At 45.8% G+C, this 13,694-nt stretch overlaps 3 protein-coding genes and 1 pseudogene across 3 annotated transcripts; 1 reads left to right on the plus strand and 3 right to left on the minus strand.

Moving 5' to 3' along the window:
- The first annotated feature begins 6,452 nt into the window (after positions 1 to 6,452).
- LOC131694699 (late histone H2B.L4-like) lies at positions 6,453 to 7,414 on the plus strand (annotated as a pseudogene).
- Positions 7,415 to 8,127: 713 nt separating this feature from the next.
- LOC131694700 (histone H1A, sperm-like) lies at positions 8,128 to 8,973 on the minus strand. The gene is made up of 2 exons (XM_058983179.1): positions 8,419 to 8,973; positions 8,128 to 8,175 (listed from the first exon to the last, which is right to left on the minus strand). The coding sequence occupies exons 1-2, from the start codon at positions 8,971 to 8,973 to the stop codon at positions 8,128 to 8,130; spliced, it is 603 nt and encodes a 200-aa protein (XP_058839162.1).
- A 2,026-nt stretch (positions 8,974 to 10,999) lies between these two features.
- On the minus strand, positions 11,000 to 11,559 carry LOC131694646 (histone H4-like). The gene has a single exon (XM_058983126.1). It carries the CDS (start codon positions 11,309 to 11,311, stop codon positions 11,000 to 11,002), a length of 312 nt encoding a protein of 103 aa, XP_058839109.1. The 5' UTR covers positions 11,312 to 11,559.
- Positions 11,532 to 13,468, minus strand: LOC131694701 (histone H2A-beta, sperm-like). Its single transcript, XM_058983180.1, has 2 exons — positions 13,218 to 13,468; positions 11,532 to 11,643 (listed from the first exon to the last, which is right to left on the minus strand). Exons 1-2 carry the CDS (start codon positions 13,466 to 13,468, stop codon positions 11,532 to 11,534), a joined length of 363 nt encoding a protein of 120 aa, XP_058839163.1.
- Between the last annotated feature and the right edge of the window lie 226 nt (positions 13,469 to 13,694).

The raw sequence follows: 13,694 nt of genomic DNA on the forward strand, positions 1-13,694 counted from the left end.
GATCGGTTGAAGCCGTTTCATCACCCTTTCACCACCCCTACTATATAGTCCGAATCCATGGGTAATTTTGGTTATCAGGATGCTGTTGCAGATCCTGATAAGTGTTTGACGGCTACCGCTAGCATATCTTCTACTAATTGCTTTTAGTATCTTTAGTTGGTTTTGACAATTTTTGACGAGGTAATCAGCGTGCTTCATAAACTTCAGATTTGAATCTATTTGTACTCCTAGTACCTTTGTACTTCCTACTTTTTCGATGATGCCTTTCGGGGTTTTCAAGTCTGGGACGTTTTTGTGCTTACCGCCACTGCATACATGGAGCAGTTTGGACTTTGCAGCAGAAAATTCAAGCCCTTGCTGTTCAGCCCAGGTTAGCACACAGTTTAGTGTAGTTTGTGCTTTTATTCGAACGGCTCGTGGGAAGCTTCCAGCAGCGATGATGATTAAATCGTCCGCGTAAATCAGTATATCTATATCTTCCGGGATGCATTCGCAAATGGAGTTGATGGCGATATTAAAGAGAGTTGGCGAAATCACTGAGCCTTGTGGTATTCCATTCTCAAGTGGTCGTCGATCAGAAAGTGCACCATCTACAAACACTCTAAAGCATCTTTCGTTCAGGAAGTTGTGGACATACCTCTGCATCCTGCTCCCAACGTTCCACTGGCTGAGAGTAGAGATAATTGGGTGTCTCCACGTTCTGTCGAATGCCTTCGATAAGTCAAGCATTATCACATCTGCATGCATGCCGGATTCTAGCGCGTCTTCTAGAATCGTCTCAAGTTGAGCTAAATGGCTGTCCACGCCGGAGCCTGGACGAAAGGCAAACTGTCGGTTTCCAAGTCTGTTATTTGATTCTATTTCCTCAGTCAATCGCCGATTTATCATCCGTTCAAGAATTTTACCGACACAACTGGTTAGTGATATCGGTCTGTATTCTTCTGCTTCGGTTCCTTTTTTGTCGGGTTTCTTGATTGGTATAATAGTAGCCTCTTTCCACTCGGTTGGAATGTTACCGCTACTCCAAACACCGTTGTATATGTCTAGTAGAACCAATTTCGCCTGTACGGGAAGATGTTTCAGCAGTGGGTATCCAATTCGATCAGGACCTTCAGATAGCCCTGCAGCCTTGTTGAGTGCCCAGTTTAATTCGCTAAAGCTGAAGTTAGCATCCAGTGGTGAGTATTCTGTGTTGAAGTTGGGTACGTTTCTCTCTTCTTGTTCCTTACGTTCCTGGAACGTTTTCGAGTAGCCATCAGTTGCCGATACTGCTGCAAAGTGATCAGCAAGTGAATTGGCCATGTCGGCAGGGGTGTCGGTGAATGTGCCGTCAATTCGCAGATATTTTCTATTGCTTCTCCGTTTTCCGCTTAGTGCGTTGATTTTTTCCCATAGCTTCTTGGATGTAGTGGTTGGGTTGATTTCCTCAACAAATTTCTTCCAGCTCGAATTTTTTGCTTCTTGAATAGCGTTTCTAGCATCCCTTCGTGCTTCCTGGAAATCCTTTAGCGCCTGTACTTTTCTTGAATCTTTGTCATCCAATCGTCGTAGTGCTCGAAGTGTTTTTCTTCTGTACTTAATGGCTTTTTTTACCGTGTCATTCCACCATGGTACAGATTTAGGTCCTGGGCGACCACTAGTTCGCTGGATTGATTTCTTGGCGGCATTGAAGATAAGCTGACTGAATTCGGAGGCGGAGTATTCTTTCGATATGTCCATGTTATCTTTAATTTCGTTCTGAAATTTCTCCCAGTTGGCGTTGTCGTATTTCCATCGTGGCCTTGCACAGACTGTCGGAGACGAGCGGCCAGTAACCAATCTAATGGGATAATGGTCACTGCCGTGATTGTCTTCCTCCACCTGCCAGCTAAATCTGGCTGAGATTTGCCAGGATATTATGGAAAGATCGATTGCAGAAGTTGATCCATCAGCTAGACTTATTCGGGTGTGGGTGCCGTCATTGAGGAAAACTAGACCTTTGTCAATACACCACTGTTCTATCATTTTCCCTCTCAGATCAGTATGCTTGGATCCCCATTCAGTGCTAGCAGCATTGAAATCTCCCATTAATATTACTGGTTCTGGTAGTTGAAGTATGAGTTCGCTGAGCTGTTTTTCTATATTTCTGTTTGATCGTTCGCTTGGAGGGATGTACACGCTTACAATTGTTGACTTCGAACCTGTGTCAATTTGTACAGCTATTGCCTGCATCTCTGTTCGAATTTGTAGTTGTTTGTGGGGAATATCACTTCGCACTCCCAGTGCTACTCCGTGTTTAATGTTATTTATTATTCCTTCAACTAAGTACAAATCATAGTCCTTAATGGTGGGGGCGCAATCTATCGGGGTCATGGTCTCCTGCAGCGCCAGTACACAGGGTGAGTACTGGTTTATTAGCAATTGTAATTCAGGTAGTCGGCGTCTCAAACTGGCGATGTTCCACTGTATAGCGAAAGTGTTATCAACATACTGGTCTCTTTGTCTTCTTGCTTGTTTATTGGTTGATTGCGTCATTGTTAGGTCGGAGAAGTTTCTTTTTTCCTTTTCGGTTGATAACAATAGTGTCAGATCTGTCAGATTCGTTGTCCGTTATACTCATACCGTCTGTGTTTACATCGGAAATTTCTGTTTCAAAAGTGTGTTCTAGTGTTAACTGTGTCGAAAAAGTTTGTTTTGGGTGATCGTGCTCAGTATTTTTAGTTGTTCCGGAAGTTATCTTCTTCAAGGGTGGGGGACGAAATTCGGATCCAGTTGGCGTTTCCGGCGAGACTTCTTTTTGGCGTTTTTTCTGCAGTTCCTTCTTTTTCTTTTTTCCTTCGTCGGTTTTTTGGCATTGGCAGTTTGAGCGTCCTTTTAGTTCGGTTATCACAGCAGCAAGTTGATTCCGTAGGGCGGTTATTTCTTCTTTCAGATTCGCGATTTCCTTGTCCTTGTTATCTTCTTGCTGTATGATCAGTCTTTTGCTGACGTTGGAGTACGATTTAGCACCGATTCGGCTGTCGTATAGTTTTTTGGCCTCCGCAAACGATAATCCTTGTTCGGATTTTATCCGGATGATTTCGTTCTCTCGTTTGTATATCAGGCAATTACGGTCGGTCGGTTTGTGGCTTTCCTTGCAGTGGAAACAATTTTCAGTATTTTTGCAATCTTCGGTTTTGTGTTCATGTGCCGAGCAATTTTGGCACCGTGGTGCACTTTTACATCGAGCCTTTGTATGTCCGTATTCAAGACAGTTAAAGCATAACATGGGTACGGGATAATAAAAACGAGTTGCCACTCTAAGCGCTCCGAAGAAAATATGCTGTGGCCAGGTTGTACCTTCCATGGTCAGTACCATTGTAGACGTGTTCACTCTCAAATTGTCCACCAATCTGGTAAAGCGACGCACTGCCGTTACTCCTTGAGGAGCCAACTCAGTTAGTAGCTCTTCCTGTGTCATATCGCTTACTTCTGGACAGTTAACTATGCATCTGCTATAGTTAAGCGTGGGGTGTGCTGTTATTTCGACCGGCGTTCCATCAATTAATTTTTTCATACCGAGCAATTTGGAGGCATGTTCCTGATTTCGCACTTTTACAACATATTTAGTACCTTTGGCTTCGGTAGTAGCGGTATATGCGCCACCGATTAATAATTGGATCGACTTACCCACTGTGAAGGGATGATTTTTCGGTAGTACTCCCTCATTAGCAGCCTTAAGTAGAAGCACAATCACCTTTCCGTGCTTTCCTTCCGCATCCATCCATCTCGGCAGGCCTGCGCCGTAATCATCCGGCGGTCGAGGCAGCCCGTATGTCGATGATGAGGCCATTCGGCCGAACAAAATATTCCCAACAGCCACTCACTTCAATGTTTTATTGCAGAGAAAATCGAGAAATAAAGTGCACTGGCAACAATAACCGGTTTTACAAAAACGTCACTATTCCGACAGGGTTTTTTACAGCCAATTGCGTCTCTCTCTACTCACACACCGACCACGTCACCACGTCGGTTTTTTCCACGATTGCTTCACGACCGTTTCACTTTTGATCGCCGACCGCGTCACTCTACCGATGGCGGTTTTTTCACTGCCAGCGGGATCTTCAATGGTGGTTTTTCTCACCGATAACGTCAATTTTTCTTCCGATAGTAGTTTTTCACATACGATCACTTTGTTTTTTAAAAACCTCCAGCCACCTCACTGCACTAATGGCGGCTTTTTCACTACCAGTGGCGTCACTTTTCTGATGGCGGCTTTTGCACCGTTCTTGTCACTTCTCGTGTGCGGTTTTTTCACTCCCGGTATCGTCATCCAAATGAAAAGGCAGCGGATGCTTCCCCGGTCAATGCCGGTTGTCACTAACACGGGAAATTTGCTACAATTCACATATCACTTTTTCAACATATATGAGTTCGCTAATGTTAACTTTCTGCTGGCGACTCTATGTTTACTCCCGTCGGCGCTACCCAGCCGAAAAAGGGCAGCGGATGCTTTCCCGGTCTATGCCGGTTGTCACACTCGCGGGAAACGAAAAATAAATCCACTGTATTTTTCCACGTCACTTCGACTTTGCTTGCTTACGCGCGTATACAAAAGCGTCCGTACAGCTCGCTGGTCAGACAAAGACTGAATGTTGAATGTTGCAATTCGGCCCATTGAGTAGCGCTTTTATACTGATGCACACACATTCTCAGTCGCCGCCGCCTAGGTAGATTACCATTTTGCTATCTATATGCTTACTCGTGATGTGTTGGTTTGAAGGGGAAATAGCGCGAACACGAAGTTCACTGTTGCCACTGTTTTAGTAGCTTGGGATTGCCGAAATCTGCTTTATCCGGACTAATGCTGACATGGTAGCATTTTCCCTGGAAAACGATTGCCCGGAAATTGATTCTCCTGAAAAAGAAAGAAAGAAAAAGTAAATCGAAAAACAAACGGGTTTTTTTTTTTAACTTATAAAGATTTTCTATACATCCGTCTACATGGTACGTTATATTGGCTTCTATGGTACTTAAATATCGATATCTGATACTGATCTATGATGGAACAAATTGTTACTGATGAACAAACTATTTCTGTTTGATATTCTTCTACTGTTGGAATTTTATTGATTTCTAGGCGATTTTTTTTGCTCATACATAGTTTTTCTTTTTAGGAATATTTTTTTGCAAATCTAATGAAAAGCTGAAAAAATCAAGTCTGGCAACACTGGCTCCGGAATGGAAATGGTGGGGGAAGTATAGTAGCCGAATCGAACCGTATACAGAACGAAAAGGCACATGGCACGTACACGAGCGAGACAGGCGATATAGTAGTGTTTATTCGCGACTATAAAAAAAATCGGTCGGTCTGTTTTGGTCATCATTCGTCGTTTGAACAGCACCACAGTGGTAGCAGTAGTAGAGCAGCATTTTCGCGCCATGGCCCATACGAAACAGACCGCCCGCAAGTCCACCGGAGGGAAAGCTCCCCGCAAACAGTTGGCAACGAAGGCTGCCCGTAAAAGTGCCCCAGCTACGGGTGGCGTTAAGAAGCCCCATCGCTACAGACCAGGAACTGTCGCGCTGCGAGAAATTCGTCGCTATCAGAAGTCGACAGAGCTACTAATCCGCAAGCTGCCCTTCCAGCGTCTGGTTCGTGAGATCGCGCAGGACTTCAAAACCGATCTGCGCTTCCAGAGCTCAGCCGTCATGGCCCTTCAAGAAGCCAGCGAGGCTTACCTGGTTGGTTTGTTCGAGGATACCAATCTGTGCGCTATCCATGCCAAGCGAGTGACCATCATGCCGAAAGACATCCAACTGGCTCGCCGGATCCGTGGGGAGCGGGCCTAAATTTGGTGTGTGCCCATCACCCCCCAGAACGAAACAGCAACAAACGGTCCTTTTCAGGACCACAACCAATCATATTTTACTAAGAATTATTAGCAGAAATTTTCCGTTTCCCTCCAAAAATGCTCAGGCGGGTGGCTGTGTGTGTTTGTTAGAAAGCACGCCGATGGGGGGATTTTTTGCCAGCAGCACCACCTCGTACCGATCGACAGTAGTAGCGTGTGAAAAACAAGACCCATTGAGGGAAATCTTGCGCGGCCGATTTGTGATTTAGCACCAAATCGATGAGTGAACTTTTGAGAGATTGGGTGAAATCGTCAATGCCATGATATGAGGGAAACTATTATTAAGCGTCTGACGAGCATTGCAAAAAAAAACTTGTGCAATGCTCACAGAAATGTACGTTGATGATTATCGGAGTGAAAATCAAATTAACTCTTTTTATCAGAAGAAAATAGTCGCCCTGAAAAGGGCGTTTTTTTTCAGCTCGGGCGAAGCGGGATTTAAGTTGCTGCGGAGGCCCTCTTTTCAGTCTTCTTCGGCAGCAGTACGGCCTGTATGTTAGGCAACACGCCACCCTGGGCAATGGTCACACCGGAGAGCAGTTTGTTCAGCTCTTCGTCATTTCGAATGGCCAGCTGCAGATGACGGGGGATGATTCTGGTCTTTTTGTTATCGCGGGCAGCGTTTCCTGCCAGCTCCAGTACTTCGGCGGCAAGATATTCCATTACAGCTGCCAAGTAGACGGGTGCTCCGGCACCGACACGTTCAGCATAATTTCCCTTCCTCAGCAGACGGTGAATTCGGCCAACAGGGAACTGGAGACCGGCACGAACTGAGCGGGATTTTGGCTTTCCCTTCACTTTTCCTCCTTTACCGCGTGCAGACATTGTCGTAGGTTTATCGCTGTGCGCGTTCGTGTGTAGTCACGTAGACAATACGAGTAACACTGATGCCACTCGCGCACACAGCACCCCTTGTTATGCATTCGCTTCATTGCACATCGTTCGCCAAAGGGGCGGAGTAGCGAACGAACGAAACGCGCTAAACACAAAAAAGGACGAACCTTCGTCTCGCTACACGATCGTATATAAGCGATATGTAGTGATTTTTGCTACCAATCAGTCAGCGCAGTTCGCATCGAGAGCGTTAACAGCAGCACAACCACGTCGTTACTATGGCACCGAAAGCCAGCGGAAAGGCTGTGAAAAAATCCGGCGGCGGCGGTGGCAAGGCACAGAAGAACATCGCCACAAAAGCAGGAGGAGGAGAGAAGAAGAAGCGAAAGCAACGCCGCAAGGAAAGCTACGCTATCTAAATCTACAAGGTGCTGAAGCAGGTCCATCCGGACACCGGTGTCTCGTCGAAGGCGATGAGCATCATGAATAGCTTCGTGAACGACATCTTCGAGCGTATTGCTAACGAAGCATCTCGTCTGGCCCATTACAACCGACGGTCGACGATCACCTCCCGCGAGGTACAGACCGCCGTTCGTTTGCTGTTACCGGGCGAGCTGGCCAAACATGCCGTATCGGAAGGTACCAAGGCCGTTACCAAGTATACCAGCTCGAAGTAAATCGTCGCCCGCCCCGCCGCCGGATGTCACACACCATCGTCATCGGCCCTTTTCAGGGCCACCAAAACACGTTCTGGTAAAGAGTTGAATTGAAATGTACACATAGTTTATATAAACATTAGTTGTTGTTTGTTTGTTTCATTAGAGCTAAAAAGGTTGTCATTTTTTTCTCTGTCCATTTTTCTAATCAAATGTGTTTTGCTGTAGTTTGTGGAAGTAGTCTTTCCCCTTACCGCGCTAGTTGACTGTTTTTCGTTAAGACGGAAAACGGTCTTTTTGTCGTCTATTCTATTCAGTTTAAAACAGCCCATTATATGACCGACCCTCAGCGTGTGAGAAAATTCTGCCGCAAAAAGAACACACTTCTGGATCATACTTGTTAATACAATAAACTTCCCAGTCTTCAAACTTTTGATCTTCGTAGAAACCGTACCCAACACAATTTGTAATCTCAAAGTTGATCGATCAATACAATACGTTCGCCAATTTAGGCTAAAAAATCGGTAATTATCGTTCGTTCGTTTGTTTATTGTGCCAGCCAATTTTTCTCTGTTTTATTATAGCCAAAATAAGCGCGTTGTTTGCTAATCAGAGTAATATTATACTTGCTCTGTTTGTTTGTTTGTTTGTTAAGGCAACAGAAAACCACGGCCTGCTATTAATTTACCTGTACGTACGTTTATCTGAGCAAGAAACCGCGCCTATTTACTATAGTGATTTGTTTAATCAAACTAACGACTGATTTATCTTGCCAATCGGCGGGCCAGTTGAATGCGGGTGTGCTGCTCAAGCTAGAAAACTCATGGGGGGAACGGAGCATTGACGGAAAATAAGCATCAATCAATTCTTTACAATTTTGTTAGTCCTGAAAAGGACTGTTGTTTTGGGAGGACGCGCACGTTGTCGGGAATTTACTTCTTGCCGGCGGTGACCTTCTTCGGGGCGGTGGCGGCCTTCTTTGGCTTAGGTGCCTTCGGCTTGTTCGCTGCAGCCTTCGATGGTTTGGTGGCTTTCTGTTTAGTGGCAGCCGTTACCGCCTTTGCAGGGGCAGCAGCTTTCGCTTTCTTCGTAGCCGATTTCTTAGCGGCCGCGATCGCCGCCTTGGGCTTGCTGGTCTTCTCACCACCACCAGCCGGCGGATTTTTCTTCTCCCCGGATTTAGTAGCCGATTTCTTCGGTTTTTTCGCTGCACCCGATGGTGGTTTCTTATCGCCAGCCGGTTTCTTTGCTTCGACCGTCACCTTAAACGATCCGGAAGCACCGGTACCCTTGGTCTGGGTGATGTTTCCCTTCTCGACACCCGTTTTCAAAGCCTTCCGGATAAACGGAGCCAGCCTGGCGACGTCACACATGTAGTTGACGGCGATGTACTTTTTGATCGCCTGCAGTGATGATCCGCTCCGTTCCTTCAGGGTCCGGATGGCAGCCAGAACCATCTCACTCACTGGTGGATGGGTTGAAGATTTTTTCGGTTTCTTGGCGTCACTCTTGCTAGCCTTGGCCGCCTGCTTCGGTGGTGCTTTGGCAGCTGGCGGAGAGGCGACGACGGCAGGGGCCGTGGCAGCAACGTCGATAGCAGTTTCAGCCATTGCGCGTTCGTTTGGTTTGGTTTTCTTCCACACACAGTTGTAGACGACGAGTTGATGGATGCACGATGATGCAAGTCTGCGAATATGATAACCGGGGGTCCGGTGTCTGTTGTTTAGGATCGTATTCATCGGCTCTGTTTGGGAACGCGTAGATGACGGTTGAAAGTTACTATTCGATCGGTGCCGGTAAAATTTTACGGACTGTTGTTTTAAATCAACCAAAATTGAATTACTGCTTGTGAAAAGTACACTGGAAGTTTGCATTCAATTTACTGCACTGTCCGCACCGTCCAAACTAACACCCGCTGAACATTCTGTGTTAAGCGTATGGCCGAATATTATCAAATCATGTATCCGACTATGGCGGCACGTGCAAATTGAATTGTGGAAAATAGGTTAATTTGAACCTTCTAGCAATTGGAAAACCTTTTCGGTGCTATCCAATCGAAAGAAAACTTCTCTCTATATAAAATTATTTCATTTTTGTACATATTTGCTCGAGCGGAAGTGCTCGTAATTTGGCGACCTGCGGAAAACGTTTCGGTCGGCTGGTCCTTTGCTGAAAACTTTCGTTATTAAAATAACTAAAACACAAAAAGTTAACGGGTGGCAACACAAATTTTGGATTTTTTTTTCTCAACCTGTCAAAAAAAAAAAAAAGACAAACGATTTGATTGAAATTAGAAGATACGTTCTCCATTGTTGGCCAAAAATTAATGAACATTTCAAACCGATCCGTAATTGGATGCTGTTCGGCGAAGCTTCCGTTTGATGTCGGAACAGGCGCGTAGTACGGCGTCTATGTCAACTTTGCTAATACATTTCGTGATCTTCTACCAGTCCACTTGTTTGCAATTCGTGGCTCTCAAAACGAAATCCGGAAGAAATCTGCGATTGGGCAACACTGAAGCAAATTGTGAAGCGGGTTGTGCTTTTTAGGGTACAAATGGAATCGAATGGGTATTCGGGAACGATTGTGTGTTTTTTCTTTTTTTTTTTTGCTTTTTTTGCGAGGGAAGTAACTTGCTTCGTGCAAAACAAAATATTTACCCAAAATAATTTTTATCAACCGGCAAGCGGCATTGAGATTGCAGCGTCGAAAGGTGTTGTAAACAGTCGATGGCGCAACGTTTTCCCCTTTGAAATATTGTACCGTGCACTTTTCGCCGAGATTCTTGTGTTGCTCGTAGAACCGTACAACGCGCTCGCGAAATGCTTTCTTGTTTCGACGGCAGAGACAGACAGAGAGAAATACCTCGAAAAAAATCCAACATTTTAGTTGCGGATTTGGATTTTAGTGCTCTAATCATCAGTGTTATTTCGAATTGCTTTGGCTAACTCAAAATTCTATTATTTAGTATGTACTGATCAACTCGCTACATCGTTGTGTAGCAGACTTCTCGCATACATAGTCGTCGACATGGCTGTGAGCTGATAAACCGCACGCGTCGACCATCACACCCAGGTGCTTCATTCAGCGCACGCATCGATGGGAACGATTGTCCCCCGACACAGATCACAAGCTGGACTTTTTTTACGGTTGCTCAATCTCTCTCTTCCTGTGTGTGTGTGTGTGTGTGTGTTGTAATTGCTTCCTGATTGATACAGTACTAACTCACCAGCCATCAACTTTACTTTTATCATTCAGACCAGTTAAAGGTACGCAAATTCATAGGTAGACAGGTAGGTGAAAGCGTGGTAAGCTAAAACGCGCGCGCGAAAAAAAGAGTCGGTCGGCGGTTCGTTGCTATCGAGAAACGAGCAGTTTTGTCCCATGATACGCAAGCTCAGGAGAAAGAAAAAGGAAATGCGTATATGAAAAAAAAAAAAAAAAGGGAAACCCAGCGACTGAGCGCGTTGTCGTAACACTGGTCTCTCGCATATCAATCAAAATCGCACACTAAACAGTACGCCCCTGCAACATGAATGAAAATATGAAGGATACATTTCAAACTAATTCTTTTTTCTAAACATTTGGTGGCCCTGAAAAGGGCCTTTTGTGTTGTCGTGAACGTCGTGGTAGGGCTTAACCACCAAAACCGTACAATGTGCGTCCCTGGCGTTTAAGCGCATAGACGACATCCATCGCAGTGACGGTCTTCCGTTTGGCATGTTCAGTGTACGTCACAGCGTCCCGGATAACGTTTTCCAGAAAAATCTTCAGCACACCACGGGTTTCCTCGTATATCAAACCGGAGATTCGCTTCACTCCTCCACGTCGAGCCAGACGACGAATGGCGGGTTTGGTGATGCCCTGGATATTGTCACGAAGCACCTTGCGGTGCCGCTTAGCGCCTCCCTTGCCGAGCCCTTTGCCTCCTTTGCCACGGCCAGTCATCTTCTTGGTTGTTGTAGGTAATAGCTTAGTAGGCTAGCGCAGCACACCTGCAGCAGCGAGATTCCAATACCGAATGTTGCAATTCGGCCCATTGAGTAGCGCTTTTATACTGATGCACACACATTCTCAGTCGCCGCCGCCTAGGTAGATTACCATTTTGCTATCTATATGCTTACTCGTGATGTGTTGGTTTGAAGGGGAAATAGCGCGAACACGAAGTTCACTGTTGCCACTGTTTTAGTAGCTTGGGATTGCCGAAATCTGCTTTATCCGGACTAATGCTGACATGGTAGCATTTTCCCTGGAAAACGATTGCCCGGAAATTGATTCTCCTGAAAAAGAAAGAAAGAAAAAGTAAATCGAAAAACAAACGGGTTTTTTTTTTTTTAACTTATAAAGATTTTCTATACATCCGTCTACATGGTACGTTATATTGGCTTCTATGGTACTTAAATATCGATATCTGATACTGATCTATGATGGAACAAATTGTTACTGATGAACAAACTATTTCTGTTTGATATTCTTCTACTGTTGGAATTTTATTGATTTCTAGGCGATTTTTTTTGCTCATACATAGTTTTTCTTTTTAGGAATATTTTTTTGCAAATCTAATGAAAAGCTGAAAAAATCAAGTCTGGCAACACTGGCTCCGGAATGGAAATGGTGGGGGAAGTATAGTAGCCGAATCGAACCGTATACAGAACGAAAAGGCACATGGCACGTACACGAGCGAGACAGGCGATATAGTAGTGTTTATTCGAGACTATAAAAAAAATCGGTCGGTCTGTTTTGGTCATCATTCGTCGTTTGAACAGCACCACAGTGGTAGCAGTAGTAGAGCAGCATTTTCGCGCCATGGCCCGTACGAAACAGACCGCCCGCAAGTCCACCGGAGGGAAAGCTCCCCGCAAACAGTTGGCAACGAAGGCTGCCCGTAAAAGTGCCCCAGCTACGGGTGGCGTTAAGAAGCCCCATCGCTACAGACCAGGAACTGTCGCGCTGCGAGAAATTCGTCGCTATCAGAAGTCGACAGAGCTACTAATCCGCAAGCTGCCCTTCCAGCGTCTGGTTCGTGAGATCGCGCAGGACTTCAAAACCGATCTGCGCTTCCAGAGCTCAGCCGTCATGGCCCTTCAAGAAGCCAGCGAGGCTTACCTGGTTGGTTTGTTCGAGGATACCAATCTGTGCGCTATCCATGCCAAGCGAGTGACCATCATGCCGAAAGACATCCAACTGGCTCGCCGGATCCGTGGGGAGCGGGCCTAAATTTGGTGTGTGCCCATCACCCCCCAGAACGAAACAGCAACAAACGGTCCTTTTCAGGACCACAACCAATCATATTTTACTAAGAATTATTAGCAGAAATTTTCCGTTTCCCTCCAAAAATGCTCAGGCGGGTGGCTGTGTGTGTTTGTTAGAAAGCACGCCGATGGGGGGATTTTTTGCCAGCAGCACCACCTCGTACCGATCGACAGTAGTAGCGTGTGAAAAACAAGACCCATTGAGGGAAATCTTGCGCGGCCGATTTGTGATTTAGCACCAAATCGATGAGTGAACTTTTGAGAGATTGGGTGAAATCGTCAATGCCATGATATGAGGGAAACTATTATTAAGCGTCTGACGAGCATTGCAAAAAAAACTTGTGCAATGCTCACAGAAATGTACGTTGATGATTATCGGAGTGAAAATCAAATTAACTCTTTTTATCAGAAGAAAATAGTCGCCCTGAAAAGGGCGTTTTTTTTTTCAGCTCGGGCGAAGCGGGATTTAAGTTGCTGCGGAGGCCCTCTTTTCAGTCTTCTTCGGCAGCAGTACGGCCTGTATGTTAGGCAACACGCCACCCTGGGCAATGGTCACACCGGAGAGCAGTTTGTTCAGCTCTTCGTCATTTCGAATGGCCAGCTGCAGATGACGGGGGATGATTCTGGTCTTTTTGTTATCGCGGGCAGCGTTTCCTGCCAGCTCCAGTACTTCGGCGGCAAGATATTCCATTACAGCTGCCAAGTAGACGGGTGCTCCGGCACCGACACGTTCAGCATAATTTCCCTTCCTCAGCAGACGGTGAATTCGGCCAACAGGGAACTGGAGACCGGCACGAACTGAGCGGGATTTTGGCTTTCCCTTCACTTTTCCTCCTTTACCGCGTGCAGACATTGTCGTAGGTTTATCGCTGTGCGCGTTCGTGTGTAGTCACGTAGACAATACGAGTAACACTGATGCCACTCGCGCACACAGCACCCCTTGTTATGCATTCGCTTCATTGCACATCGTTCGCCAAAGGGGCGGAGTAGCGAACGAACGAAACGCGCTAAACACAAAAAAGGACGAACCTTCGTCTCGCTACACGATCGTATATAAGCGATATGTAGTGATTTTTGCT

The sequence above is a fragment of the Topomyia yanbarensis genome, unplaced genomic scaffold, assembly GCF_030247195.1.
Source record: "Topomyia yanbarensis strain Yona2022 unplaced genomic scaffold, ASM3024719v1 HiC_scaffold_12, whole genome shotgun sequence".
Lineage (NCBI taxonomy): Eukaryota > Metazoa > Arthropoda > Insecta > Diptera > Culicidae > Topomyia > Topomyia yanbarensis.

Excerpts from the sequence above, each read along its gene's own strand:
- LOC131694646 (XM_058983126.1), bottom strand. The coding sequence starts at position 11,311 with ATGACTGGCCGTGGCAAAGGAGGCAAAGGGCTCGGCAAGGGAGGCGCT.
- LOC131694700 (XM_058983179.1), bottom strand. The coding sequence starts at position 8,973 with ATGGCTGAAACTGCTATCGACGTTGCTGCCACGGCCCCTGCCGTCGTC. Across the intron at positions 8,176-8,418 it reads CTGCTGCCCCTGCAAAGGCG|CTTGAGCAGCACACCCGCAT; the intron begins GTAACGGCTGCC and ends TGAGTTTTCTAG.
- LOC131694701 (XM_058983180.1), bottom strand. The coding sequence starts at position 13,468 with ATGTCTGCACGCGGTAAAGGAGGAAAAGTGAAGGGAAAGCCAAAATCC. Across the intron at positions 11,644-13,217 it reads ATCATCCCCCGTCATCTGCA|GAGAATCAATTTCCGGGCAA; the intron begins GCTGGCCATTCG and ends TTTCTTTTTCAG.